The sequence below is a fragment of the Medicago truncatula genome, chromosome 1 (assembly GCF_003473485.1).
Source record: "Medicago truncatula cultivar Jemalong A17 chromosome 1, MtrunA17r5.0-ANR, whole genome shotgun sequence".
In the NCBI taxonomy this organism is placed as follows: Eukaryota; Viridiplantae; Streptophyta; class Magnoliopsida; order Fabales; family Fabaceae; genus Medicago; species Medicago truncatula.
Window position 1 is genome coordinate 21,507,410 of NC_053042.1, and position 25,879 is coordinate 21,533,288.

At 34.6% G+C, this 25,879-nt stretch overlaps 4 protein-coding genes across 4 annotated transcripts; 1 reads left to right on the forward strand and 3 right to left on the reverse strand.

Annotated features, from left to right (window-relative positions):
- The first annotated feature begins 216 nt into the window (after positions 1-216).
- On the forward strand, positions 217-4,393 carry LOC25479576 (UDP-N-acetylglucosamine--dolichyl-phosphate N-acetylglucosaminephosphotransferase). The gene is made up of 11 exons (XM_013587998.3): positions 217-626; positions 1,710-1,797; positions 2,084-2,175; positions 2,275-2,393; positions 2,484-2,599; positions 2,675-2,802; positions 2,900-2,986; positions 3,556-3,616; positions 3,705-3,745; positions 3,828-3,948; positions 4,053-4,393. Exons 1-11 carry the CDS (start codon positions 289-291, stop codon positions 4,110-4,112), a joined length of 1,251 nt encoding a protein of 416 aa, XP_013443452.2. The 5' UTR covers positions 217-288; the 3' UTR covers positions 4,113-4,393.
- A 963-nt stretch (positions 4,394-5,356) lies between these two features.
- On the reverse strand, positions 5,357-9,714 carry LOC25479578 (U4/U6 small nuclear ribonucleoprotein PRP4-like protein). Its single transcript, XM_039835121.1, has 6 exons — positions 9,533-9,714; positions 8,307-9,180; positions 7,757-8,213; positions 7,460-7,657; positions 7,274-7,355; positions 5,357-5,702 (listed from the first exon to the last, which is right to left on the reverse strand). The coding sequence occupies exons 2-6, from the start codon at positions 9,173-9,175 to the stop codon at positions 5,611-5,613; spliced, it is 1,698 nt and encodes a 565-aa protein (XP_039691055.1). The 5' UTR covers positions 9,176-9,180; positions 9,533-9,714; the 3' UTR covers positions 5,357-5,610.
- An 8,690-nt stretch (positions 9,715-18,404) lies between these two features.
- LOC112418440 (uncharacterized) lies at positions 18,405-19,337 on the reverse strand. Its single transcript, XM_024774793.1, has one exon. The coding sequence runs from the start codon at positions 19,335-19,337 to the stop codon at positions 18,405-18,407; it is 933 nt and encodes a 310-aa protein (XP_024630561.1).
- Positions 19,338-19,508: 171 nt separating this feature from the next.
- Positions 19,509-22,391, reverse strand: LOC112418441 (uncharacterized). The gene is made up of 3 exons (XM_039830384.1): positions 21,690-22,391; positions 20,609-21,524; positions 19,509-20,410 (listed from the first exon to the last, which is right to left on the reverse strand). The coding sequence occupies exons 1-3, from the start codon at positions 22,389-22,391 to the stop codon at positions 19,509-19,511; spliced, it is 2,520 nt and encodes an 839-aa protein (XP_039686318.1).
- Between the last annotated feature and the right edge of the window lie 3,488 nt (positions 22,392-25,879).

Below are 25,879 nucleotides of genomic sequence, written 5' to 3' on the forward strand. Positions count from 1 at the left end.
ATATATTTGGTTTTTATAAAGATCAAATACATTATGTATTTAATAAATTTAATTTTTTTTTTTTTTTTTTTTTATAAATGTGACCGAAGAAAGTATATTATAAAGAAAAGCGAAAATGGCACGTAGGACGGGCTTGATGAATTGGCAACATCCCATTAGTTCCATGACGAATTACAAAGAAAAATAAAAAATTCATATTCATATAAATGCTCTGAACCATTTTTGAATTTTTTTTGTAGATCTGTCTGAATAATTACAACTACGGTTAAGGTTACACAGAACACAACAATGGGAACACGAAAGAGACTCATCTCTCCAACAACACAACCTTCTTCTCCAGATCAAAAACCTCAACAACAAATCACTGACCCACCAATTGCGCCTCCAAAATGGGGTTTTCTTTTCAAGCTATCTCTCTTTTCCATCCCTTATTTCTACCTCATCTTCTTCCATTTCACCATTGATTCTCATCTTCGAAGATCCATTATCATCAATGCTGGATTGAGTCTTGTTGGATTCTTTGTTACTGTTAGAATGATCCCTGTTGCTTCTAGATATGTTCTTAAACGGAGTCTTTTTGGTTTTGATATTAATAAGAAGGGTACTCCTCAAGGGAATGTTAAAGTGTGAGTCTTTCTACAATTTTTTTTTTTTTTTTTTTTATGTTAATTCTGTTCATTAATCATGTGGGTTTGTCTTAGATTTTGATTTTATTTAATAATCATGTTTATCGTTGTTGTTTTCAATGTATTGAATTGACAGAGAATTCAGCATTTTGGTGGGATATAGCTTATTCAGTCATATTTATACATATTTTCTCTTTTCTAATTGAGTGTGCATCTAATTATTTGTTTAGACCCTGTTTGGATAAACATATAAGCTATTTCTATAGTAAAAGATACACAAGTTAACGAGTCAAAAGTAGAAGAAATATTGTGTTGTAATCAATGCATTGAACTTAATTATTTTTTTTACTTTTGATTAATTGAATGCACGAGAATGTTTCTACTTTTGGGTTTCTTAAAATGTGCCAAGTTAGCATGACCCTAAAAGATAAAATAAAGTCATATTAGTTTCGCATAAGTTATAAGCTGTTTTTATAACCTATTCTGGAGTGCTTATGAAATAAGTTAGAAACAACTTATGGACATGTCATAAGTTATTTCCATAAACTCCTCCAAACAGACTCAAATGTGTTTATAATATGATTAAGTAAGTCAATCCAAACACAAGTGTAATTGCTCCTTCAGTTCTAAAATGAGATATATGTAAATTTCATGTGGAGGTTTAAGCTCCTCTTTTGATCATATACATGTTGTTACCAATTGTTCATCACATCCTTTTGGTTTTTTATGTTGATTATTAGTCTGGGGTTCACTCAGTGGTAAGAGCTTAGCATTTTAACCTCGAGGTACTGAGTTTAAATACCCTCTGGGACAGTTGTAACATGGCCATTAGTGTCGCTAGAAGAAAGGTTATATCCTTTGATTAAAATAGTAAGTTGAAGATGGTTGGAGAAGTATTATTAATCTTCTTAGTACAGTAAAAGTTATGAAATTGAAGCTAAAAAGTTCAATTAAAGAACAAAACTTTAGCTAGGGTGAATTTGGTTTATGTATGTCATGCATGCATAGCAAGAAATAAAATTCTATTCAACTAAATAAATTTTTGGTACTAAAGTTTTGATTGTGCCACATTTTCCAATGCAGGCCTGAGTCATTGGGTATAGTTGTTGGTATTGTCTTTTTGGTTGTTGCAATAGTATTTCAGTATTTCAACTTCACAGCAGATTCCAATGTAAGTATATTTTGTAAGTTACAAACTAAAAGTATGGTAATCAAACTTGTCAGGATGATTATGATTTTAAATTGCGGTTGTGATTATTCTGCAAACTTTTATATTGCAACAAAGTTCAGCCAATGCAGTCGAAATTACGGTTGCAGAGACCTCAAATCCTGTATATTGCGCTTGCAATTTTAGTTATCAATCACAATTTAAAATCATTATCCGTACCATACGTCTTGAGAATGATATCAATAGAATATTGGAGCATTTAAATATATCAGAAATTATGATTTTGCAGTGGCTTGTGGAGTACAATGCTGCTTTAGCATGCATCTGTTTCATGACATTGCTTGGATTTGTCGATGATGTCCTTGATGTCCCTTGGAGAGTGTGAGTATACAAGTTTTCATTATTTTCTTCCAGGATTTGTTCATGTCAACTAATGTTAGAATAATTTCTTTTTTTATTTTATGTCGATGTAAAGAACAGAAAATTACTGCTACCATCAATTGCTGCACTCCCTTTGTTAATGGCATATGCTGGACACACAACCATAGTTATACCAAAACCACTTGTACCACACATTGGCATAGAGATTTTGGATCTTGGTAAGCTTTAGATACCTCTATACAAAGGACGCTTGAAGAGATACTAATTACTATAAAATCTCACTACCTTGACTTTTTTTAATCACGCAGGATGGATATATAAACTATATATGGGACTATTGGCTGTTTTCTGCACAAATTCCATCAATATACATGCTGGACTAAACGGACTTGAAGTCGGACAGACAGTGGTTATTACATATGCGGTAAGTCAAAAAGCTTGTAAAAGTAACTACGAAATATTTTATTCATAGAAAATGATTCATACTATGGACTTGCAGATTCTGATACACAATATTATGCAAATTGGAGCATCAACAGATCCGGAATATAAGCTAGCACATGCATTCTCCATATACTTGGTGCAGCCATTGCTAGCTACCTCTTTGGCTTTACTTTCTTACAATTGGTATTTAATAGTGCATCTCTATCATTTTATTTGAAACCTTATTTTCAAATATGACTGAGAGTACTTTGCTGACAGTCTATTGTTGTTCTCATTCTAGGTATCCTTCTTCAGTTTTTGTTGGTGATACGTATACATACTTTGCAGGGATGACAATGGCTGTGGTTGGTATTTTAGGCCACTTTAGGTATATCCTTGCTTTATCTGACAAAAATATTAATTTGGCTATCCTTTTTTGTGTGTTTTCAGTGCTAATCAAGTTAAAACTTGGAATTAATTTTTCTAATTTCTTGTCTTACGTGAATTTTTCCCTTTCTTTCTGATAAGTGATTTTGCAGTATTTTATGTGAAAACCTGTAGTTTTTCTCTCTGTATGTTAGATAAGATACCTGTTTAGAAAATGGACCATTTGATTTTTCATCTCAACCATAAACTTGTAATAATAACCTTCCAAGTCTATAATGTATAAATATCTCAATTTCTTCCTTCTTCCTTAAAATATTTATAAATATGTTTATTGATTAACTTATAAAAAAGAAGAATGGTTTGGAATAATATGACTTTCTGAGCTTTGTTTCAAATTCTACAATGTATGCGGTCAACGGATGACGTAATTAGAAAGGCATCTACTAGGATCTGGACAAAGAGAAAGAAACATTATTATAAATCTTAAATTTGGTACACTGGGATTTAATGTATTATAATGATTATTATTGTTTCTTTTCTAATAATCTCTCTTTCCATTATTTGCTTCAGTGAAACTCTCTTGATTTTCTTCCTACCTCAAGTTTTGAACTTTCTCTTGTCACTCCCTCAGGTTTGACACTAACAGAATCTCTCCATTTTGGATAAATTGAATCTCTTCTGAACATGTTTTCTAACATAGGATATACATTTTCCTTCAGCTTTCTGGCTACATTCCATGTCCACGTCATCGTCTGCCGAGGTATGCTTCACATGGATTTAACCTAGTGATTATTTCATGCATCTTGTTTGGTTGAAATCTCATGTGTCATCTAATCATTCAGGTTTGACCCTCAAACTGGACTACTGACCGGAACAAATGATGGAACCCTCGTCAACTTCTTTCTAAGGAAATTAGGCCCGAAATCCGAGAAATCACTTTGTATATATCTTCTTATTTTCCAGGTGATGATTCCCCGCTCTTTTGTTTATTTTTACCTTTTTGGTTTGTAATTCGACTAATATCTAAGTTGAACTTGTATTTTTGTTTTGTTTTGTTTTTGGGACAGGGTATTGCATGCTGTTTCTGTTTCATGCTGAGGTATTTCCTTGCTGGTTGGTACAAATGAAAAACTAAGCTGATAAAGTAAGACATGGAAAATGAGAACCACCTGAGAGACTGCATTGTTGTATAATCATTTTTGTAGAAAATCTTATTTAGTGTAATTGGATATAGGAATTTCTTTTGTTACTTGAATGCTGCATACATCACAACTTCAAAAAATACACACGTTTGGAAATGTCATAAACCTAGCAACATTTTATATGTCATACCTTCACAACTAGTTAACTTCTATTTTATATGATCATCAGTCTTGTAACACCTTAGTATTATCTACTTTATTGTACTCCAATCATGTGTTATGATTCAAAATAGCATATGAAAAAATAGACTTGGGATAACAGAATTGGTTGAAGTAAATGGGCATGTGGCTTGTGATCCCATATGACCATGATGGTCATTTTTTTGAAGGTACGTTGGAAAATCAAGTTACTTAAGCCCTTCACAGTGGCAATTGTCTAAAGTGAATACTGAGTTATTTTTTGGATTTTCTACAAAAAATAACTAACCTGAGTATTGATATGAATAAATTTGGATTGTTTTGTCAATCTTATTTTAGATGTGGCAGTAGTAAAAATAAGGAGGATTGCAAGGGAAGGAAAACGATACTACAATTTTCTCCTTAAAAAAAATTACAATTTTCAACAAGAATAAAATTAAATTTGATACAAAAAATAAATAAAAAAAACTTCGTCTCATTTTAGTCAAATTGGAGACAAACATGTCCTTGAAGTTAAACGACCCTCTCTCCCTTCTATGTCCTTTTATCTTTTATAATTACCAATCATGCCCCTGAAGTGGAGTTTGCACCCAAAACTTGCTACACATTTTTTTGGGTTAACTTCTACTCCATCCGGTCTCAAATGCAAGCAACTTTTCACATTTTAGGTTCATTCAATATAGACCACATACAATATTTATTGAATGCACCTAAAAAGTGAAAAATTGCTTACATTTGAGACCGGAGGGAGTACATCATCTTCATTTCTGACTTAGCCCAATCAAACTTCTTTTAACCTTATACTTAATTTTGGTGAAAAAAAAATCCTTATACTTAATTGTTATTACTTGATAACTAATTAATTAAACTCACTAGTTGTTTTCAGTTCTATTGTCTAATTAATGTTTTTGGGATGTTACAGATGTTATTGCAGTATGATAAAATTTGAGATAATAGAAGTTTAAGACAAGTTAATACTGAACTGTTATTTTGAGGTTTGTCTAAGCCTGTTTAGTGTAGTATGTCACTGGTAATGTTCCAATCAAACAAATATTAAGACGTGAAATATGTATTTATATAGTATGCCACATAAAAACACAGAATAAAAGACAATTTACTCATGCTGCATCAAGTGAGGAAGAATATGGCAATATTTCCATTCTCAGCCTACGTCTCAAATGAGTCGAGCTACAGAGTCAAGCTAAGCTTTTGTTTCTAACAAAACTGATGAATCTGATTCCTGTCACTAAGGTCCTTTAACAAATCGTATATAATTCAAATAGCCTTAGTCAACATCCATAGCATGCTCACTAGTAGTGCCGCTGGACCACAGCTTTATGGTGCGATCATGGGAGACGGTAACAATATACCCACCATCTGCAGACAGTAAAAATACATGCCAAAATCAGTACAAGGGAGGCAAAAAGTAATAATACATGCCAAAATCAGTACAAGGGAGGCAAAAATAACATGGACACATACGAACCATGCTAATCTCTTAAGTATTGGACAAGTTACATGATTATAGTTTGAAGCTTTTATATTGTGTGACAAGAATATATTCCACTGGAAAAAAGTACAAATGCCTTTAAAGCACATAAACTAGGACATCAAAGAAAACAGTTCCCAATCACAACAACTGGCACGTAGTACATATATTGCTCGATCTTGGAACATAAGATGTTCTATTTTTTTCTTTTGTGATGATAATGTTTCGAAAACACACTCAAGGTTTGCACTCCATATTTCTAAACAAATTTCTAGCTTATAAGCCACATGAGAAGTTTTTTTTTTTTTTTTCTCTCTTTTCCCAGAACAAGTTGTAACAGGGAGGGCGAGAGAAATACAACCAAAAACCACCTGGCTGGTCCACAGAAAGAAAAAAAATGAAACCAAAAACTAATACACCCAACTCAAAGAGCCCAAAGGCCAAGCCTAAATCAGAAAACCAAAACCACCTAAAGAAAAGCAACTAGTGTGGTCACGGGATAAACAACCAAACACAGGGACAGCAGGCACACCAGAATAACATCTCCTAAGGAAAAACAGCCTCTGAACCTGCACAGTGCCGAAAACAGTGCACATCAAACGGAAACCAGTGGAGATTCCAGCCGGAATTTGCCCAGAGATAACGACATAACGAGAAAACACGCAGACACGGCGATACAACGGACTGCCCATGCTCTAATCAGACCCAGAAACTACTCTCAGCATTCTAAAATCACAGTATTCTCAGTCCGCGAAGCTGTCATTATGGTACCTATACTGTAAATAACTCAAAAGACAGTATCCGGGGTCCCAACGCCACATGAGAAGGGTATGTAAAAGGAAAATAAAACCCTCATTTTTCAGCATGGCAATATGAAAAGAAACGAATGAAAAACCATTGCTCCGGATTTCCTTTCACTTTGGCAACAACTGCATAATCTGGAGTAGAGATCATTTTCATAAATGGGAGATCTCCGTTATTATGGTTTTGGATGCATAAACGCCTATCTCACTATATTAAGAAATGTGTCTTTACACCTAACACTAATGGAGCTTTCCACTACTTTTGGAAAATGGAGAGAATTCTTACCCCCTCAGTCTGTGGCAAGAAGGAAACACATGCAGTGAAACAAAGCTTGCATTTTTTTTTTGTTTCACTGAATTTTCCAGGGAAGCTTGCCCTGAGAATCACACATTGTGTACTCCACAAAAACTCAATGACACACATCATTTGCTTGTTCAGTTAATTACAACAAACTATTCCGATATATATTCATTAGCATTTCAAAACATCCTCTAGTTAACTTTTCTAATTCATCATTTACAATTGAAGGCAGAACATGGGTGAGGTCAAATGCACACATCAATCGCATAATAATGGAATAACACATAAAGAAGCAAAAAAGGTATCTACATCAGTGCCACATATGTATAATTCATTTATAAGATAGAAATCCTACCTCCAAGAACATCCAGAGAAGTAACTTTAGCTTCATGCCCTGATAGTGTCTTCACAGGCTTAAAGTCCCGGCCTGACCAAACCTGGAGTTAACACATAAATATAAGTATACTCAAACGAAATAAACTACTAAATGACTTCTTTACAAGAATGGTTATTCTAGGTAGAAAGAAATTGAAAGGTATACCTTGGCCGTCATGTCATATGAGGCAGTTACCAAAAAGTAACCCTCCTGTGGCTCAAATTTGACCTGTGATATTAGATTAGAGTGAGCGGGAATGGTGTACAAGGACTTCTTCTTCCTCAAGTCCCAAATACGACAAGTGTTATCTTCACCACCGGTGGCTAAATGATATCCATTGGGAGAAAAACTGATGCCAAGAATCTAAAAATGAAATTCAAGAATGGTCAGCCTTACAAATATTGATGGAAAAACAGATAGAAAGATGGATAAAAGAGAAGAGGGCAATCCTTGATATCTTACCGATTTGACATGACCTTCTAGTGCAAGAACACTTCTCCCAGTTCGAAGGTCCCATACACGAGCCAGAGCGTCTAGTCCACAAGACGCAGCTAACGATCCATCATGATGGAAATCCAAACCATATACACTTCTACTATGGCCTTCTTGAAGAAGCAACTCCTCTTCTGTTTCAACATCCCATAACCTCCATGTCTTGTCATAGCTAGCAGTGCCCAAGTACTTCCCTGATGGATGGAAGGCAATGCGTGCAAGACGTTCAAGATGACCCTTAAATGTTCCCAAAAGAGCTCCTTGATCATTCCAATACTTTGCTGTCCGGTCAGCAGAGGCAGTTGCTAAATGATTTTTGTGCACAGGAGAATAAGCAACATCAGTAGCACGCTGGGTGTGCCCCTTCAAGGTAGAAACTTTTTTAACATTAGGCATGCTCCACAACTTGGTAGCTCCAGTGAAAGAACTAGAAAAGAAAAAAAGCCATTAGAAGATTAGACAAGGCAAGTAAGATAGAAAATTAAACCTTAAGCTGCACAATTTGCAAAAAAAGACATACCAGGTAGCAAGCCCTTTTCCATCCCGGGAGAACGAGCAACCAGTAAGTGGTCGATCATCACCGATTTCACTGAATTCAAGATTCAAATTCGCTGCCTGCTTCAATGTCCAATCTATCTCCGCATCCACATCTTCATCCGGATCCTCTCTTCTTCTCTGGGCACGTTGAATCCGCAATGCGGCCTTTACTAAAGAATATTTCGCAATATCAATCCTTGCATCAAGGAGAGACTTTGACCCTTCAGTGTAAAAAGGATACTCTAGATCATCCTCGGCCTCATCTTTTGGAGCAGAAGTTGCAGCCTCTTCATCCTCAAGAGCTTTCATTAGCTTTTCCAGCTGACCATCAGCATCCAGCTTTGCCATAATCATCCGCAACCTATCTCGTCTCTCCATCTCCCTCTCACCAAAGAGAGTAATCGGCTCACCAAGATGGCGAAGACGGGCCCTGACTGCCATGTCATTGGTGGGAACAGCAAGAGCAGCAGCTCGCCTCCTCATCATAAGGTCTTGCATGGCTTTCTCATGCCGCTCCCTCACCAGTCTACTCTCTTCTGATATCTCATACTCCCCAGTACCCTTATTAATTCTGGTGTCTGCACCATCATCATCGTCCGAATCAGAATCACTAGACCCAACCTCGCCATTTTGCGGTATCGGCGGCCTAATAACCAGTGGGCGCATTGGGAGCGGTGCCAGAGGTCGGACAAGAGAGGAAGGAGCTGTAGGAATTGGAGCCAGAGATGGCAAGACAGGAGTAATAACCGGTGGTTGAGTTGGCTGGGACGAAACTAGAGGGTTTTGATCTTGAACATCAGAACCAGGTACAGACGATTCAGTCGTTGTTGAATTTTCCATCTCCACTTCCATGATTCCTAGCAAAGAAATTAAACAAAATCTTAAAATTTTGTAAAACCAAACTATAGCACATTAATTAAAAACAAAAGTGTTGTAATATCGTGAAAGAACCAGAATTACAAAAGCAAAAAGAATGCATAAAGGAATAGAAAATCCTAAGTAGCATAGAAAAATCCTTATACTAATTAATCAAATATATGTTTTGAAAGTGGAATAATTCATTACATATTACACTAACACGAATTTACAACACACAAGAGTAGTTTTACAGCATCATCCCATAAATCTATAACTCATATTATCTTTGAGAACATTTATCGAACAGTTTAGTTGCAATTTGAAAAAAATAAAATAAATAAGAATTGTTACCTCAAACGAGCAACCTTCAAAATCCCTTGCGTCCCTTATCTCTTGCGCTCTCTGGGATCACAAATTCAGTGTCTCTGTTCCTCCAATTTTGTATTCTTCTACTTCAATTTCAATCTCTCGCTCGGTTGTGTTGTGCTGTGTGTGTATGAGTAAAGAAGAAAAGTGCGACTCACTCCCATAAACAAAGAAAGGGAGAGTTAAATTACACTATTGTCCGTACTTTCTTGTTTCAATTTTAATAATCCACACACACCTTCTTTATCCGCTTACTTCCAATTTTTTTTTTTTTTTATAAATAAAGAGTTAATTAAGTTTTTAGTCTCGATAAATATTCACAGTTTTGTTTTTAATCCCTTACGAAATAAGATCACACTTTTTAGTCTTTGTGACATTTTCCTTAAGTATTTTAGGTACAAAAAATGTTAATGGAAATGTTTTACAGGACTAAAAATGTTGATGGAAAATTTTTATAAAGACTAAAAATGTTGATGTGAAATTTTATAAAGACAAAATAATGTGATTTTAATTTGTAGGGACTAAAAACAAAATTCTAAATATTTATAGGGATCATTTACTTAATTAACCCATAAATAAATTATACTCCCTCCGTCCCTAATTATAAGACCCTTTTGAGAATTTTTTTTGTCCCTTTTTATAAGACTCCTTTGTTATTTCCAACTACATTAATTATTTCTTTACATACATGCCCCTATTTATTATACATATTTTTCTTCAATCAACAATAAATAGCATATGGAAAACATAAACTAACTCTCTCTCTTAAGGATAAAATTGTAAAAACAATAGTGATTACAAACAACTTTAATACAAATATCCACTTTCTTAATTCCCGTGATTTTAGCAAAAGGATCTTATAATTAGGGACGGAGGGAGTAGTTGATATGATAAAAAGTTTAGGGTTAAATATATTTTTTGTCCATATAAATATACCAATTTTTTTATTTAGTCCCTTTAAATTTTTTCTTCAACTTTCAGTCGTTATAAAATTTTCAATCACTACCTTTGGTCCTTATTTTAAATTTAATTTTTGTATTTTTTAATGAAATTGTGCAGAAATGTGTTAAATATTCTAAAAAAAATTCCCAAAAAGAATTAGAATTTTTGAACAAAACACAAATTAAATATGAATTTTTAACCTTAAAAAAATATAAAAATTCATATTAAATTCATGTGTTTGTTAAAAATTCTAATTATTTTTGGGAGAGATTCTTATATTATTATGAAAATTTGTGCAAAATTTTATTCAAAAATATAAATTCTACATATGAGATTACTTTAAAAGAGGGACCAAAAGTGTATATGAAAAAAAAAGGACTAAAAGTTGAAGAAAATATTTAGAGGGACTAAAACGAAAGTTGACATACTTATAGGGACCAAAAACATATTTAACCCAAACGTTTAAAATAGAAATTTTGTATTGATAATTGTTCTTTTGTAAGAAAAAATTACTATTGTTAGTTGTTTTATCATGTGCAATGTGGCGTAACTCTTGATTCCTGTTGTAGTTTCTAAGGCACAAATTGTGCTCTAAGGACTGCATTGTTATATAATTCTATTTTAGTTTTTTCAAAATAAAAAACATTTCTCTAGAGAATAATCCACACATTTATTTTTTTTGTTTTCAAACACTTTTGGTCTTCTGACTTTTCGAAAATAGCGATTTTGACATTTATAAAAAAGGGTTAAATATGTTTTTGATCCCTATAAATATATTAACTTTTCGTTTTAATTCCTCTAAAATTTTCCTTCAATTTTTAGTCCCTGTAAAATTTTCAATCACTACTTTTGTTCCCTATTTTTAAGTTAATTTTTGTATTTTTTTTAACGAAATGTGTAGAATATTGTAAAATAAATTCCCAAAAAAAAAATAGAATTTTTTAACAAAACACAAATTAAATATAAATTTTTAACCGTCAAATATATAAAAATTCATATTAAATTCATATTTGCGAGATTCTTATAATATTATGAATTTTTCTGCAATATTTTATTCAAAAATATGAATTCTATATATGAGTTTACTTTAAAAAAGGGACCAAAAGTGAAGATGGAAAATTTTATAAGGACTAAAAGTTGAAGGAAAATTTTAGAGGGACTAAAACAAAAAGTTGACATATTTATATGGACCAAAAACATATTTAACCCTATAGAAAAATAGCACTCCAACCCCTTTGTTTATCCTTTTCTACAAAAAGTCAATTTTGACTCGATCAACAGATACATGACACCTCACTCCTTTTTTAAGAAAAGATACTTACAGCATTTCATTAATGATAATAGATTCGATACAATCGGGTACTTCTTTATAAATTGTGGGACTAGCTGTTAAAGTAGCTTCACCAGCAAGAACATGTTGATGAGTCAATAATAAGTTATTAATTAGTGTCTTTTATTTAATATTTAAGTTTATTTTAATTAAACTTAATATGTTTTTATTTCCTTATAGAACTATTTTATTTCAATTGCAAGTTATTTTATTTTAGGAATAATAAATATTTGAAAGATGGAGTCTTGGAGCAAAAGAAATAAGAATTGGAGCTTATTCATGCCAAAAATATGAAGATCTCATGCAAAAATATATTGTGCAAGGATTCATGTCAAAAATATGAAGATCTCATACGAAAATATCTTGTGCAAAGAATTTGAAGATCTTGTACAAAAATATAACAAGTGGCGCGCCCTTTTTGCCCTTTTGCTGCTTTTGCTTCTTCGACATAGCTGCCTATTTTAGTATTTCTGACCTAGAGCCCATGGTTTCTTGTGCAACACTTTAGTGATTTAATTCTTGGGGTTCAAGTCAATGTTAGACTATAAATAGAGCAGTCATCTAGTTAGTAAAACCATCTTTTGTTCTTGGAAATAATAAGTGACAATTGTTCCTTTGAGTAAAAATTCAACCTTTATTTTATGTTCTTCTTCTTCTTCTCTTCTATGTTTACAATGAACGTTAGTGAGTAGACTCTTCTTATCTTGGGATTGTTGGATAAAGTCTAATGACGTAATCCTAATCAAACCAAACCATAAACCCTAATTTTGAAACTCTTAGAGTGTGTTTGGATCAATGTCGTTGATCAATTTGGACAAATAATAATGATAATCCAACATCATTATTAACCAAGTTGATAGACCTATTGAATAATGTCGAAATTTCTGTATGATTGTAGGTGGTGATAAGGACCCAAAACCAATAGACATGTGAGAAGAAGTGAAGTCTAGAAGTGGCGGTGGGCACAAGAATTTGAAAGAATGCATTATTACTTTATTGATCATCATTCCAAAGCAATCAGAATTAGAATCATCATTAGATTTGGGGTCTGTTTGGTAAGACCTGAAAATGAGCTTATAGCTTATAAGCTCGTTTGACAAAAAAAACTCTTCTTGTTTCCTTTGTCGTTTTGCACCCTTCATCACACAAGCCCTGCCATGGCTTTTGATTGGCAATCAGAATTGGCTTCCACGGTGAAACCTCCTTCTCCCTCCACCGTGGTTGCACACTCCAAAAATTGTACCCCACCAAAAAAATCGTATGCACAGGCTTTGGTTGCTGCAACCGTGACAGACACATCTTCACCGTTACCATCTCCGGTTATCCGTGGTGAAACGCTATGTATCCCTATTTCTGATGAGACCTACGAACAAGGAATTGATGCTTGCAAGAGAAATTTACGGGGCCGACTCATATTAAGCAAGGGCGATAAGCCCTATGGATTCCGGGAGGTTCAGACAAAGCTTCAGCAACTTTGGAAGAACGTTGGGCCATGGAAGATGACGCCACTAGGAAAGGGGTATTTTGAATTTTATTTTTCTTCCTATGAGGATATGCGATCAGTATGGTCCAAGGGAACTCTAAACCTCAAGCCAGGTTTGCTTCGGCTGTTCGAATGGTCCAAGGACTTTAGTGCGCGCACTCAGAGACAAACACATGCACAAGTTTGGATTCGATTACTTGAGCTACCGCAAGAATATTGGATGGACCGCACGTTGAGAGAGATTGCAAGCGCAATTGGAACCCCGCTACTTATCGATTCAGCCACTCAAAACCGAGTATTTGGACACTATGCGCGCGTTTGGTGGATATGGACCTGTCAAAGCATATCTTCAATGAGGTTATGATTGAGAGAACAGGCTTTTCCTTTGCAATTGAGATTACCTATGAACGTTTACCGGCGTTTTGTACACACTGCGGGAACATTGGACATCATATCTCAAGTTGTCGATGGCTGCATCCCGTGAAAGAAATTCCTGTTATTGACAAGAAGAAGAAAAGTATTGTTTCACATAAACAACAGCCTCCGGAGTGGCAACCTAAGGAAAATCTCGATGGCATAGGTTCATCCAAAGCCTTCGAAGATCCGGTGGGTAACAATAACAACAATGACGCAGAGGATATTCCAGTACCGCAAGAGGTTGCCAAAAATTTACCAGTTCAGGCTGATAATACAGAGTCAGCAGCTGCACAACACTCGACTAATGTTGCCACAGACCAGCATGACATTGAGGCCATACCGGTTGTTGACGATGATATAAGGAAGGAAACGCTTCCCAGCACCTCGATACATGTCTTGGAGAAAATTTCTGACTTTGCAGAGACACAAGAAGGGGACACTTCTGCAGCATCTCAGCCTCGCTTTACGGATGTCATGGAATTCGAAGTTCAAACACAGACAAATAGCGCAGAAGTTGAAACCATTGCAGCTGATGTTAACATTCCTGCGTGTGTAGCACCTGTTCAGCACCATGAAATTCCGATTGCAAAGAATGTCCAGAATGACTTGGACCTTTGGGCACGTATTCGAGAATATGACAAACGGATGGCGGAGGAAGGATTCATGCAAGTATTATCCAAAAAGCAGCAAAAAGAAGCAAAAAAGCAAGTGTTAGGAAAGGCTTTGTACAATACCCGAGCAAAGGGTACCCGTCCTCCTCCATCATCATGAATGTCCTTTATTGGAATATCCGAGGCTACAAAGAAATCAATATATTATTGGTATTGTGTACAAAGTTTTACTTGGTCAACAGGTTTTTGCTGTGAGGAACTTTGATTTCACAAGGAACAGGCAGAAGCTGCTATTTATGATGTGCAAGGAAATTGATGTGCATAAACATAATCAACTACCTATACTACTGGATTGGAGAGAACTGTGGTTTAGTCTTTTATTAATTCATGGAAAGAAGCCTTCATGATATTTTACATGAAAAGAATCACCCTTCACTCTTAACGTGGAATGTCAGGTTTAACATAGCTTCAAAAAATATTCTTATTGATGACAATATGAAGCCAATTATGCTGATTTTGGTACTGCCCTATTTAGGATTGCTATAAAATAAAATTATGTCTCATAAGCCATTGGTAATTGTGGAGCCGATGGTTTATTTTGAACATGTTCCCTCGTGGTATTGTGAAACTATTGGGGTGACGAAATAAATGATAGAGAGTCTGGCCGTTCAGGGTTCAGTTTGGTTTGAAATGCTTCCGACAGAGTTGCATATAGATTTCTTTCTTAATAGCGTTGGTTTGCCTAATTACAGTTTTTCTTAGTCTGTAGTAGTTTATTTCAGCCATTTTCTGTTTGTTTTTCTTCTGAGGGTTTTGGCCTAGTCCCCCCTCTTTTTGTATATATTTTTCCTTTTTTTAATAAAATTTTAAAGTTTGGTGGTATAGGACGGAGGTTTCCCAAGGTGCCAACCTAGTTGGGATTTCGGTGTTTCCTCCCGATGTCTGTCCTTACTCCTTGCTTAGCAAAAAAAAAAAAAAATGAATGCTATTTTTTATGAATGTAAGATCCTTTTTTTTTTCTCAATAGAAAAATATATATTTTTTTTACCGCTACGTTTAAGTTTTTTTCGTTACAATTGTTACGTTATTTCAATATTTAATGTCACCTTTTTTTTTTTTTTTTTTTGCGAAATGACACGTTATTTTTGTGTGATATATCAGAATCTATATAATATAAATTTAGGACCTATTTCATGCCCCTTTATGAAAATAATTTTCTCTTCTTTTGGTGTTGACATGTGTCACCACATTTCAATGTTTAGAATTTCATAAGTCTGTGACATGTGTCACTCTAATATTGTTTTATTCTCAAGCATTTGCATTATTGTAACTTTGTGTATTAATTTTTCTAATTAAAGAATGAAATTTTAACGAGATTGTTTTATATAATATTATATTTCAATTATAACATATTTAAATATCCAGAGTAAATTGCATATATTTTAACCTATTAAAAAATTATCAGATTTATAATTTATCACAAAGTAAAAAATGTAAATCACATTTTTATTTCATTAAGCAGATTTTTTTTTGGGTTAATATGTCTTTACCCCCTGTAATTTGGGCGAGTTTCGGTTTTCCCCCCTGTAAAAAAAAAAGTTTAGATTCCAACCTTATAATATAAAGATTCTCCACAAAACACCCCTGACCCCATTCAGACGCTGATGTGGCACGCCACTGTGTAATTATTTTAATTTTAATCTTTTTTTTTTAAAATCTGACATGTGTGTAATGGTTTAATAAATTATTTTTAAAAAGATAAAAAAAAACTGAAAATTAATTTTCAAAAATTTAAAATCAAGAAAAAAAAACAATTTTTTTAAAAAATGAAAATAAAAATGGATTTTTTTTCAAAAAATAAAAATATTAATTTTTTTACCAAAACATTCAAAAATTAGCTTATATTATTTTTTTCGAATATTTTTAAAATTTTAATTTAATTTGGATTTTTTTTTTAATTTTTCGAAAGTTTCAAAATATAGTAAGTGTATGAATTTTTTATATATAATATTTTTGGAAATATATATAAAGAAAACAACCCCTTTCAGCTTTTGGGTTGGCTGTTTCTTTTCAAAAATGCCCACAATTTTCAATACAAATAACACATGTAACAAATAGATAAGAATAAATTTAAATATTAAAAAAATTTCCAGATTTTTTTTATCCTCAATTTTTAAATATTAAAAAATATTCTCAAATCTTTAACACATCATAATAAAAACCTAAATTTTTAAATAAATTTGTATCCAGAATTTTTTTTTGTTGAGAAAATTTTAAAAACTTATTTTTCGAAAAAAAATCTGTTTTAATCTTCAAAAAATATATATTCCAAATTTTTGAAAATAATTTTGAATTTTTTTTTAAATATATATTTCAACATTTTCGAAAATAATTTTAAAAAATTTTGAAATATATATTTTTCGTAAATTATAAATTTTCGAAAAATAAATATTTCAGAAAATATTTTTCGTAATAAAAAAAAATCCTGATTTTGTTTAATTTTTATATATTTTTTTAAATAAAAAAAATTAATTATACAGTCAGCACGCCACATAATCAGATATGCACAGTCAGCCCGCCACGTCAGCAATTATGCAGAGTCACATGGGTCAGGGGCTAAAATCAAAGAATCTTATTTTACAGGGTTGAAATCTAAACTTTTTTTTTACAGGGGGAAAACCGGAACTCGCCCAAATTACAGGGGGGTAAAGACATATTAACTTTTTTTTTTGAATAAATTTCGTTGAATTGTGCAATCTTTATTTCAAGAAAGAGAAAAAATTGGAACTGGAGCCAAGCATTCTCATGCATTTGGAGTAATTCAAGCATTCCCATGCATTTGACATTTAATGTTATTATTTTATTTTTATTCCTAATAAATTGATGCAATGATATTCAAAAATACTATTAATATGACATGAACCGAAAATGGCAATAGCTACTCCAAATTGATCAGTAATTTATTGATATGATTTGGTCAAAGAATTATTCATTAAAACAAATAAGATTTTTTGTTTTATGTTTATTCTTTTATTTTATGAAACTATTCTAAATTAATTTTCTAAAATAATAATATTATTAATATGATAGGAACCGAAAATGGTAATAGTTATTCCAAATTGATTAAGAATATTATTGATATGATTTGATCAAAGAAATATGCATCGAAACAATCTTAATATGATACGATATTTTTTTACATGACCTCTTTTTATTTTTTATTTAAAAATCGGGTTAAAAATTATAACTAAAAAAAAACATAGACCTCTATTTTTTTTAGAACCGAGTTAAAAATTATAATAAAAAAATCCAAATATTTTCGAAAAAAACATGAGTATTTGTTTTATTTTTCTATCTAATTTTAATCATATCAATTTTTGAAAATTAATGTACCATTTTATTTTCAATTACCTATATCCATAAATTAAGGGAATACGTTTTTTGATTGCTTCATACATGATGGCTATAAATATTGTGTTTGAGGCTCACACTTTTCACACCATTTTGATTTGAGTTACAACTCATAATTTTGCTATAAATTGTGCTTTTTAGTTTTAACATTTTTACTGAATTTTGAGAATCATAATAAAATTTTTGAAAGTTTTCTCAAGATCATTATTTTATTTTATTCATTTTTTATTCTTATTCTCATGTTTTTTTTATAGATCTAATTCTTAAACTGATTCAATTTCTGATATTTTTCCATTGATAGAACAATTAAAGAAATGTTTTTCTTCCTTTCAATTCACCTTGATCTATATTCACCTTCTCTTTAGTTGTTGCAGAAGTGGATCTCAAACGATGAATATGATGAAAGAATCGGCGCATGGCATGAACTCTGAAGAAATTGGATTAATCACTTTGATTATAATGAATGTATTTTATTAGATTTTTAAGTGATGATTATTTTTTTTTTTTGATAAGCAAGGAGAGTGGACAGACATCAAGCGGCATCATCGACATCCCAACTAGGTTGGCACCCCGACACACCTCCATCCTATGCCACCACACTCGAAAATTTTTATTAAAAAAAGGGGAAAAATAGTTACAAAAAGAGGGGGGACTAGGCCAAAATCAAGGAAATCTGTAGTTCGGGAGACCACATCTATCTCTAAAGAAATCAAGACTGACACTCGTAGGAAGAGTGTCCAACCAAACAACATCAGCTATGTCATGCCCCATAGATGCTAGCTTGTCTGCGCAACTGTTTCCTTCACGAAAAATATGAGAGGAGATTACCTGAATTTCAAGAACCTGAGCATTATGCCAACGATTACGTAACAAAATAGGAACTAGTGACGACTTAGAAAAAATTAGAAGAGCACTAGTGGAGTCACTCTCAAACCAAATATTTCTCCATCCTTTTTGAGCTGCATAAATGATGCCTAAAACCTCTGCATAAAAAACAGTCAGTATACCAATGTTACAATAAAAAGCACCGCGAAAGGTGCCTAAGCTATCACGAAACAACCCTCCACAGGCCGCATGCCCACCAATAACAGAACCATCCGTATTTACCTTCAGCCAAGGCGAGGAAGGAGCTTTCCATAACACCAAAATAATGTCCTTCACACTACGACAATTAGGGGAAACCGCAAATGAATCCAGGAAAGCGAAGTCTGACAGCAAGCACTTACCCTTTGAAATATTACCAGACAAAGCAATAAAGGAATGAATACGGATTTTGGCTGCATGAATAGTTGGACTCAAATCCGAAAATCTCAATGCGTTCCTAGCCCACCAAATTGTATGAATAGTGTGTAAAATTGCCGCAAGGAAGATATCCGACACTTGGGAGGAACACCTAGCTGGCCTACACTCAAGGAGAGTTCTTACAGAAGAGGAGTCAATGACACAATTGAGTTTTCCCCCAATCCATGCCCAAAGCCAAGAGGCAAAGCTACAATGAAGAAACAGATGCTCAGAGGATTCATCTGTTTTCAAGCATAAACTGCAAACAGATACAACAATGCAGCCACGTGTCCGAAGATTTTCATCTGTTGGCATCTTCTTGTGGTAAAGTCTCCAAAAAATGAACGAGTGCGAAGGAGGGATAGCAGCTCGCCAGATTGAGGCCGCCCATGGTCGAACCTGTGATGGAGGACGCATGAAAGAGCTAGCAATCTTCGAATTCAAGGTTCCATCCAAAGAGTGCTTCCAAACCAGCACATCCCTGAGCTATGTACGAGGTATGACGACATCATCTAGGCGCTCTTTAATGTCCCTAAAATCTGAAATTACTGCCGGTATGTTCCAGGTTCCATTAACGATAACTTCCGACACCATACCTTTCATATGTCCGTGAAAATCAACATCAATATTCATCAAATCCACAAGAGGAACACCTAACCAATTATCAGTCCAGAAATGAATATTGTTTCCATTTCCCACAATCCACAATGAATTGCTCATAACCGTGCCAATATGTATTTTAATACCCGACCAAACCGAGGATTTAAAATAACGCATGGAGGGCTGACCGTTTGAGAAAAATCGCCTCTTGAATAAATTAGACCACTGTGTTTCCTGTGCAATTAAATCCCAAGATAATTTCAGAATTAAAGCCTCGTTAATCAAGCGCGTAGGTTTGATGTCTAACCCACCTTCATCCCACGGCCGACACATGACTTTCCACGAAACCGTGCAAACTTTTTTCATTAGAACATCTCCACTCCAAATAAAATTTTTGATCCATGAATCAAGAAGCCGGAGCAGCCTTCTAGGCCATAGATATACATGGAAAGAGTAGACAATCATGCCATGAATTACAGATTTTACAAGCTGCACCCTGCCCATAATCGAAAGAATGCGTCCCTTCCAAGTAGCTAATTTGCTTTTTATTCTATCCGTAATTATGCGAAAGTGAGTTACCTTTGGTTTACCTTGAAAGATGGGACAACCAAGGTATTGAAAAGGAACTGCTCCCAAAGAGAAACCCAACATAGTAGCAATCATGTGTGTCCGAGAACCAGTCATAGCTCCTGTGAAGAAACGACTTTTTGCATTATTTATTATTTGTCCCGATACCTCGGAGTATCTATAAAAAATACTAAGAAGCTCCCGAATATTGCTCTTCAACCCTGTACAAAAAATCATAATATCATCAGCGTATAATACATGGGTTGGAACCACAGTCCCACGACAAACAGACATAGGAACAATTCATCCCCTTGCTGCTGAAGCTGATATAGCGCGACTAAGGACCTCCTCTGCTAGACAAAATAAAAGGGGAGATAGAGGATCCCCTTGACGCACCCCACGGGAGCAAGAAAAAAAACCAACCGCCTTGCAATTCACCAAAATAGACAAGCGTGCAGATTGTAAAATAGCAAGAATCCAATTAATGAAAATAGGGGAGAAACCGAAATTATGCAGCACCATGATCAAAAAATTCCAATCTAAAGTGTCAAAAGCCTTGGAGATGTCGACCTTGAGAGAGATATTCCCCCCATACTGTCTTTTTTCTAGCAAATTGATTGCCTCAGATGCAATAATAATGCACTCAGAAATGTTATGGTCACGGACGAAACCCCGTTGCTCAATAGAAATAATCCGAGAAGTGATTCTTGCAAGTCTATCTGCCAGAATTTTAGTAACAATTTTAAACTTAAAGTTTGCCAATGCGATAGGTCTGTAATCACCCATAGTCCTAGGACCTGGAATTTTTGGAATCAACACAATCATATTAGAATTAATGTTAGGGGGCAGCACACCACCTAGGAAAAATTCATGAACACAATGAACCACATCAAGACCAACAATGTCCCAAAAAGTTTGAAAGAAATGTCCTCCAAAACCATCCGGACCCGGTGCACCATCAACATTAAGTGCAAAAACCGCCTCCCTAATTTCATCATGAGAAGGAGTGCACAACAACATATTATTATCATCTTCGGACACTAGGGAAGGAATGGTTTCATCCACCATAGTATTCTGAGCACAATTGTTATCCATGCTAAAGATTTCCTGAAAATAAGAAAGAATATGCAACTCTATAGCAGTGGGATCAGTTATGACATTATCACCATCCTGTAAAAGAGAAATAGATTTTGTCGCTGCTCGGATTTTGGAGACCTTATGGAAATAGGCAGTGTTGCGGTCACCACTAAGAAACTGATGGTGTCTCGCTTTTTCTTTCCATAATTCTTCCTGAACATTTAGAGCTTTTGTCAATAACAATTGTGCCTCTAAATCCTATAAATAAAGATTGTCAGTAAAACCTTCAGAATCAATTAAATGTTGTATGCGATTTACTTCATCCATAGCAAGCTTCACTTGTCTGTCCACATCACCAAAAATTGTACGATTCCATATTTTGAAAGCATTTTTTACATTATTTAATTTAGATTGTAACCGAACCATTCCCTGACCGCGAACACCCTTCGACCAAGTGTCAGACACCAACTGCCTACAACCGTCATGAGAGATCCATGCTTTGAAAAATTTAAATGGAGATGCATGCTTCACAGTGGAATAAATAAGAGAAAGCAAAATAGGATGATGATCAGATTGATGACGGACTAAAGCTGCACAATTAGAACTACGCCAAAAATTGATCCATTTTTCATTACAAACCGCCCTGTCAAGTCGAAGAGCAACATTTTCATCACCAAACCTACCATTAGTCCATGTGTAAAAAGTACCCAGAGTTGGCAAGTGATTAAGAATATTAGCATTTGTCCAGTTTAAAAAGTCTTCACAAGATAATGGAGGAGGAGGGCGCCTGCCCCTTTTCTCATGAGCTCCTAAAATAGCATTAAAATCTCCCATATAAAGCCACGGCCCGTGAAAACATCCTTGCAAATGAGTGAGATCAGCCCAAAGCTGTCGACGCTTCACATAGTATGTACTAGCATAAATGGCAGGAATATAAACAGAAGACTGATAACAAGAAATCTCCAAAGCAATGCATTGATCAGACACAAAAATCACAGTTGCAATTAATTCATTGCCCCAAAGAACCCATAAATTCGGAAGAAAAGGACCTCTATTATTAATGCAATATTTAGATACGCCTATGGAATGCCAATACCAAGCAGGAATTTGAGCAAAATTAATCATTGGTTCCGCCACAAAAATTATAGATGGTTTGTGGGATAAACATAAATTTTTTAAAGCAGTTCGAGTGTCAGAATTACCAATACCTCGAACATTCCAAAAGAGAATATTCATTGATCAATGGAGTTGTTGTCACCCCGCGCACGGGATTTAGGAGGCTGCTTTGAAAGTACCTGTTGCACCTTAATTTTCTGCTTTTGATTTCTTGTAAGAACAGGTAGGGAAATATCAGATGAATTAGCTGCTTCCGCTGCTGAACGTGCATCATACTCCCGAACTCTTTCCCAAAGCTCTAGACCATGCTGTATATTTTTACTAGGGTGAACCTCATGCCGTTGCATACCAACAACCTCAAGTTCCATAGGTGTCATGACCGTAGGGCCCTCAATCTCTGTATTTAGCTCCACAATAGTGTTCTGTGATGCTATGACAGGATCCTCTTGCATGTCAACATGCACAACAATGGATGGCGTTGGAACAATCTCACGAGCACCCTTAGGACTCTCCTCCAGCTCCCGCGGGCTCACATGATTTTGCTCCACACCATCCTGACGTGGTTCAGAAACCTCATCAGTTGCGGCATTTGCCAACGACGTCCGAGTTATCTGTTCCACCCCGTTAGGCCGTATGTCCTCACGCCTAAGAGGGGATGAGTGTGTACCATGAACATTAGACTCCTTAGGACTCTCCACCAGCTCCCTCGGACTCATATGATTGTGTTCCACACTATCCAGAAACGAATCCGTATCTGCAGCTACCAAGGGGTTCTCCAACTCCTCCCTCGATTTCTGAGTCAACTTACTCACTTCTACCGGTTGCACGCCTACGTGCGCTATAGGGGAAACAAGATCAAGCACTGGTATAGGAACTGGCAACTCTCGAGGAGTAATCAAATCAAATACATTATGTAGTGGAATACTGAAGTTATTAGAACTATCAAATCGAGAAGTAGCCACCGAAGTTGCAACAACCGGCTCCAATTGTGAAGATGAAACCGGTAATGTCACTGCCAATGAAACCGAAGATGTAAGTGCAGGCGTAGTAGTTGCTGAGAGCGGAACACTCTGAGAAGCAGACGGGGTAGGAACCCATGTCCCGTTTGTACATTGGCCGATGTTGAAGCACCCACATCAATGTTAGTTTTGTTCTGCCGATGAAGTTTAGGGGCTGCCTCGGCAACAACCAGCTGTTTCCCACGATCATTCTTATCTTTCGGTGGTTGTGGATGTAACCAACGACATGATGAGACATTGTGTCCAATTGAATAACAGTGATGACAAAATAATGGAAGCCTCTCATATTGCACCTCAACCTTGAAGGCGAAACCTTCTCTTTCGACCAGAATTTCATCATAAATTCGCTTGGAAAGATCAATGTCGACAAGAATTCGAGCATAATGTCCAAAAGTACGGTTTCGAGTGGGTCCATCAATATCAATTGGAGTCCCAACCGCACTTGCAATTTCTTTCAACGTTCTCTCCCGCCAATACTCTTGTGGTAACTCCACCAAACGTATCCAAAGCGATACATGTGTCTGCTTTTGTGTCTGATACTTGAAATCCTTAGTCCACTGAGAGAATCGTAGCAAACCCGGCTTGAGGTTAATTGTGCCTACTGCCCATATTTTCCTATAATCATCCGCCGATTCAAAGAGAAAATCATAATACCCCTTACCAAGAGGCACCATTTTCCAACCAGCCGTTGTCTTCCATATTTTGCCAATTTTAGAACTTAAGTCCCTTGTTGAGTACGACTTATCCCCTTTGCTAAGGGTCAGACGAGCCCTTAAGGCGTGCTTACAATCTTCCAAGCCCTTACGGTATTCCTCCTGACAAATTTTGATACTCAAAGCATCCCCTTTAATACACGGTGAGGGAAAGGGAGTGTTATCAGATATTGTAACACCGGTTAAAGCTGCAGCAAACGACTTCGGGGCTGAAATAGCATTCTGAACCGTTGTTGCAGGCTGCACCAAGGCTGAGACGGAGGGTGCAGCATCTGACACACACGGCCAATGGCACGTGTATGACATAGGTGTACCGGAAACAATTCACCAGAACAATTTTAGTAATGATACACGCGTGACTCAACCTTTGTAATGCACAACGACATTAGTGCGGTTGCGCGACCTCAAATTGAAAAATCAAGTTCAGGGAAGTGCTGTACAGGGCGATTAATGTGAAACAATTCAGCTAGCAGTGTTGCCAAACGAAGGTAATCAAAAACAGCAGGGAACAGGCAAGGAATGAGACCGAAACCCTAGCAGAGCAGACCCTCAATTCCTATTATTATCTTAATCCAAAGAAGAAGAAAATTGCAACACATAACTTGTCTAATTAGTGAGATGATCAATTGTGAACTGAATAACATGAATCAAGAATCAACGATTCATGATGTTACGTTGAAAATTTGGATAAACGGCGCTTCTCCTACGAAACACTATTTCTCAATTTCACTTATTATCTTAAGTGATGATTATTTTGCACAATAAATCATGTAATTAGTTAATCAGTTTGGAGATACAATTTGTGTTGTAAATGATATTTCACATTCTAAATAGTGGTATTTTTTTTGTATTTTAAACTTTGATGTGCATCTACAAAAAATGGCTGTAAGAACTGTCATATGTATATTATGATTTTTTTTCTTCTTAAGATTCTAATATTGATTAGATCTTATTGAATATTATAGAAATTTGTTTATAGGGTTGAATAGAAAATTCGAGTTGGACATTGCTAATTATTATTGATTTATTTTCTTCAATTATTGATGTATCTTATCTACTTTTTTTTTCTTTCTTCCTATTGTCTTCATCCTTTCTAACACAATGATCTTGCTCTTTTCTTTATATAGATATTGGTTTGATGAGATATTAACAAACTTAATTATTCAATAGTCATATACATCAATTTCTAGGACATTTTTATTTAGTTGGCATATTCAATATTAACAAACTTAATTATATAAAGGATTTTATTAACGTAACATATTTGATTATACACTTTTTTTGAAGGATGAATATATACTTTTTTATTATTTTCTTTAATTCTCAGGTGAGAGAATTAACGCATATGATCCTCATATATTCTATTTTATAATTGTTACTCATCTTTTTATGCAATTAAAAGAAAAACAAATTTTAATTGCACATGACTATTATTAGTTTTCAAGGTAACGAGAATCACACTATTTTGATTAAAATAATTTAAAACCATTAATAAATTATCTTATACATTTATTGGAGAAAATAAGGAGAATCACATGATTTTAATACATTAATGATATGTAAATTATTTTTTATTTTTCCAGATAGTCAACTTATTTGAGAAGTTTGTATAGATTAAATAAATTTTTAATAACATAATTTTAAGCATATATAAAAACGTTAAAAAAATAAAATATATTTTATTAACATTATTGATATAAATATAATTTAAAATCTCTCTCAAAAAAATATACATCAAATTTATATATTTTTGTTTGTTCATCGT

Excerpts from the sequence above, each read along its gene's own strand:
- LOC25479576 (XM_013587998.3), top strand. The coding sequence starts at position 289 with ATGGGAACACGAAAGAGACTCATCTCTCCAACAACACAACCTTCTTCT. Across the intron at positions 627-1,709 it reads CCTCAAGGGAATGTTAAAGT|GCCTGAGTCATTGGGTATAG; the intron begins GTGAGTCTTTCT and ends TTTCCAATGCAG. Across the intron at positions 2,987-3,555 it reads GGTATTTTAGGCCACTTTAG|TGAAACTCTCTTGATTTTCT; the intron begins GTATATCCTTGC and ends TATTTGCTTCAG.
- LOC25479578 (XM_039835121.1), bottom strand. The coding sequence starts at position 9,175 with ATGGAAGTGGAGATGGAAAATTCAACAACGACTGAATCGTCTGTACCT. Across the intron at positions 8,214-8,306 it reads GGAAAAGGGCTTGCTACCTG|TTCTTTCACTGGAGCTACCA; the intron begins GTATGTCTTTTT and ends TTTCTTTTCTAG. Across the intron at positions 7,658-7,756 it reads TAGAAGGTCATGTCAAATCG|ATTCTTGGCATCAGTTTTTC; the intron begins GTAAGATATCAA and ends TTTCATTTTTAG.
- LOC112418440 (XM_024774793.1), bottom strand. The coding sequence starts at position 19,337 with ATGCCAACAGATGAAAATCTTCGGACACGTGGCTGCATTGTTGTATCT.
- LOC112418441 (XM_039830384.1), bottom strand. The coding sequence starts at position 22,391 with ATGATTAATTTTGCTCAAATTCCTGCTTGGTATTGGCATTCCATAGGC. Across the intron at positions 21,525-21,689 it reads GTGTTCGCGGTCAGGGAATG|GATTTAGAGGCACAATTGTT; the intron begins GTTCGGTTACAA and ends CTTTATTTATAG. Across the intron at positions 20,411-20,608 it reads GGTGAATTGCAAGGCGGTTG|GGTTGAAGAGCAATATTCGG; the intron begins GTTTTTTTTCTT and ends TTTTTTGTACAG.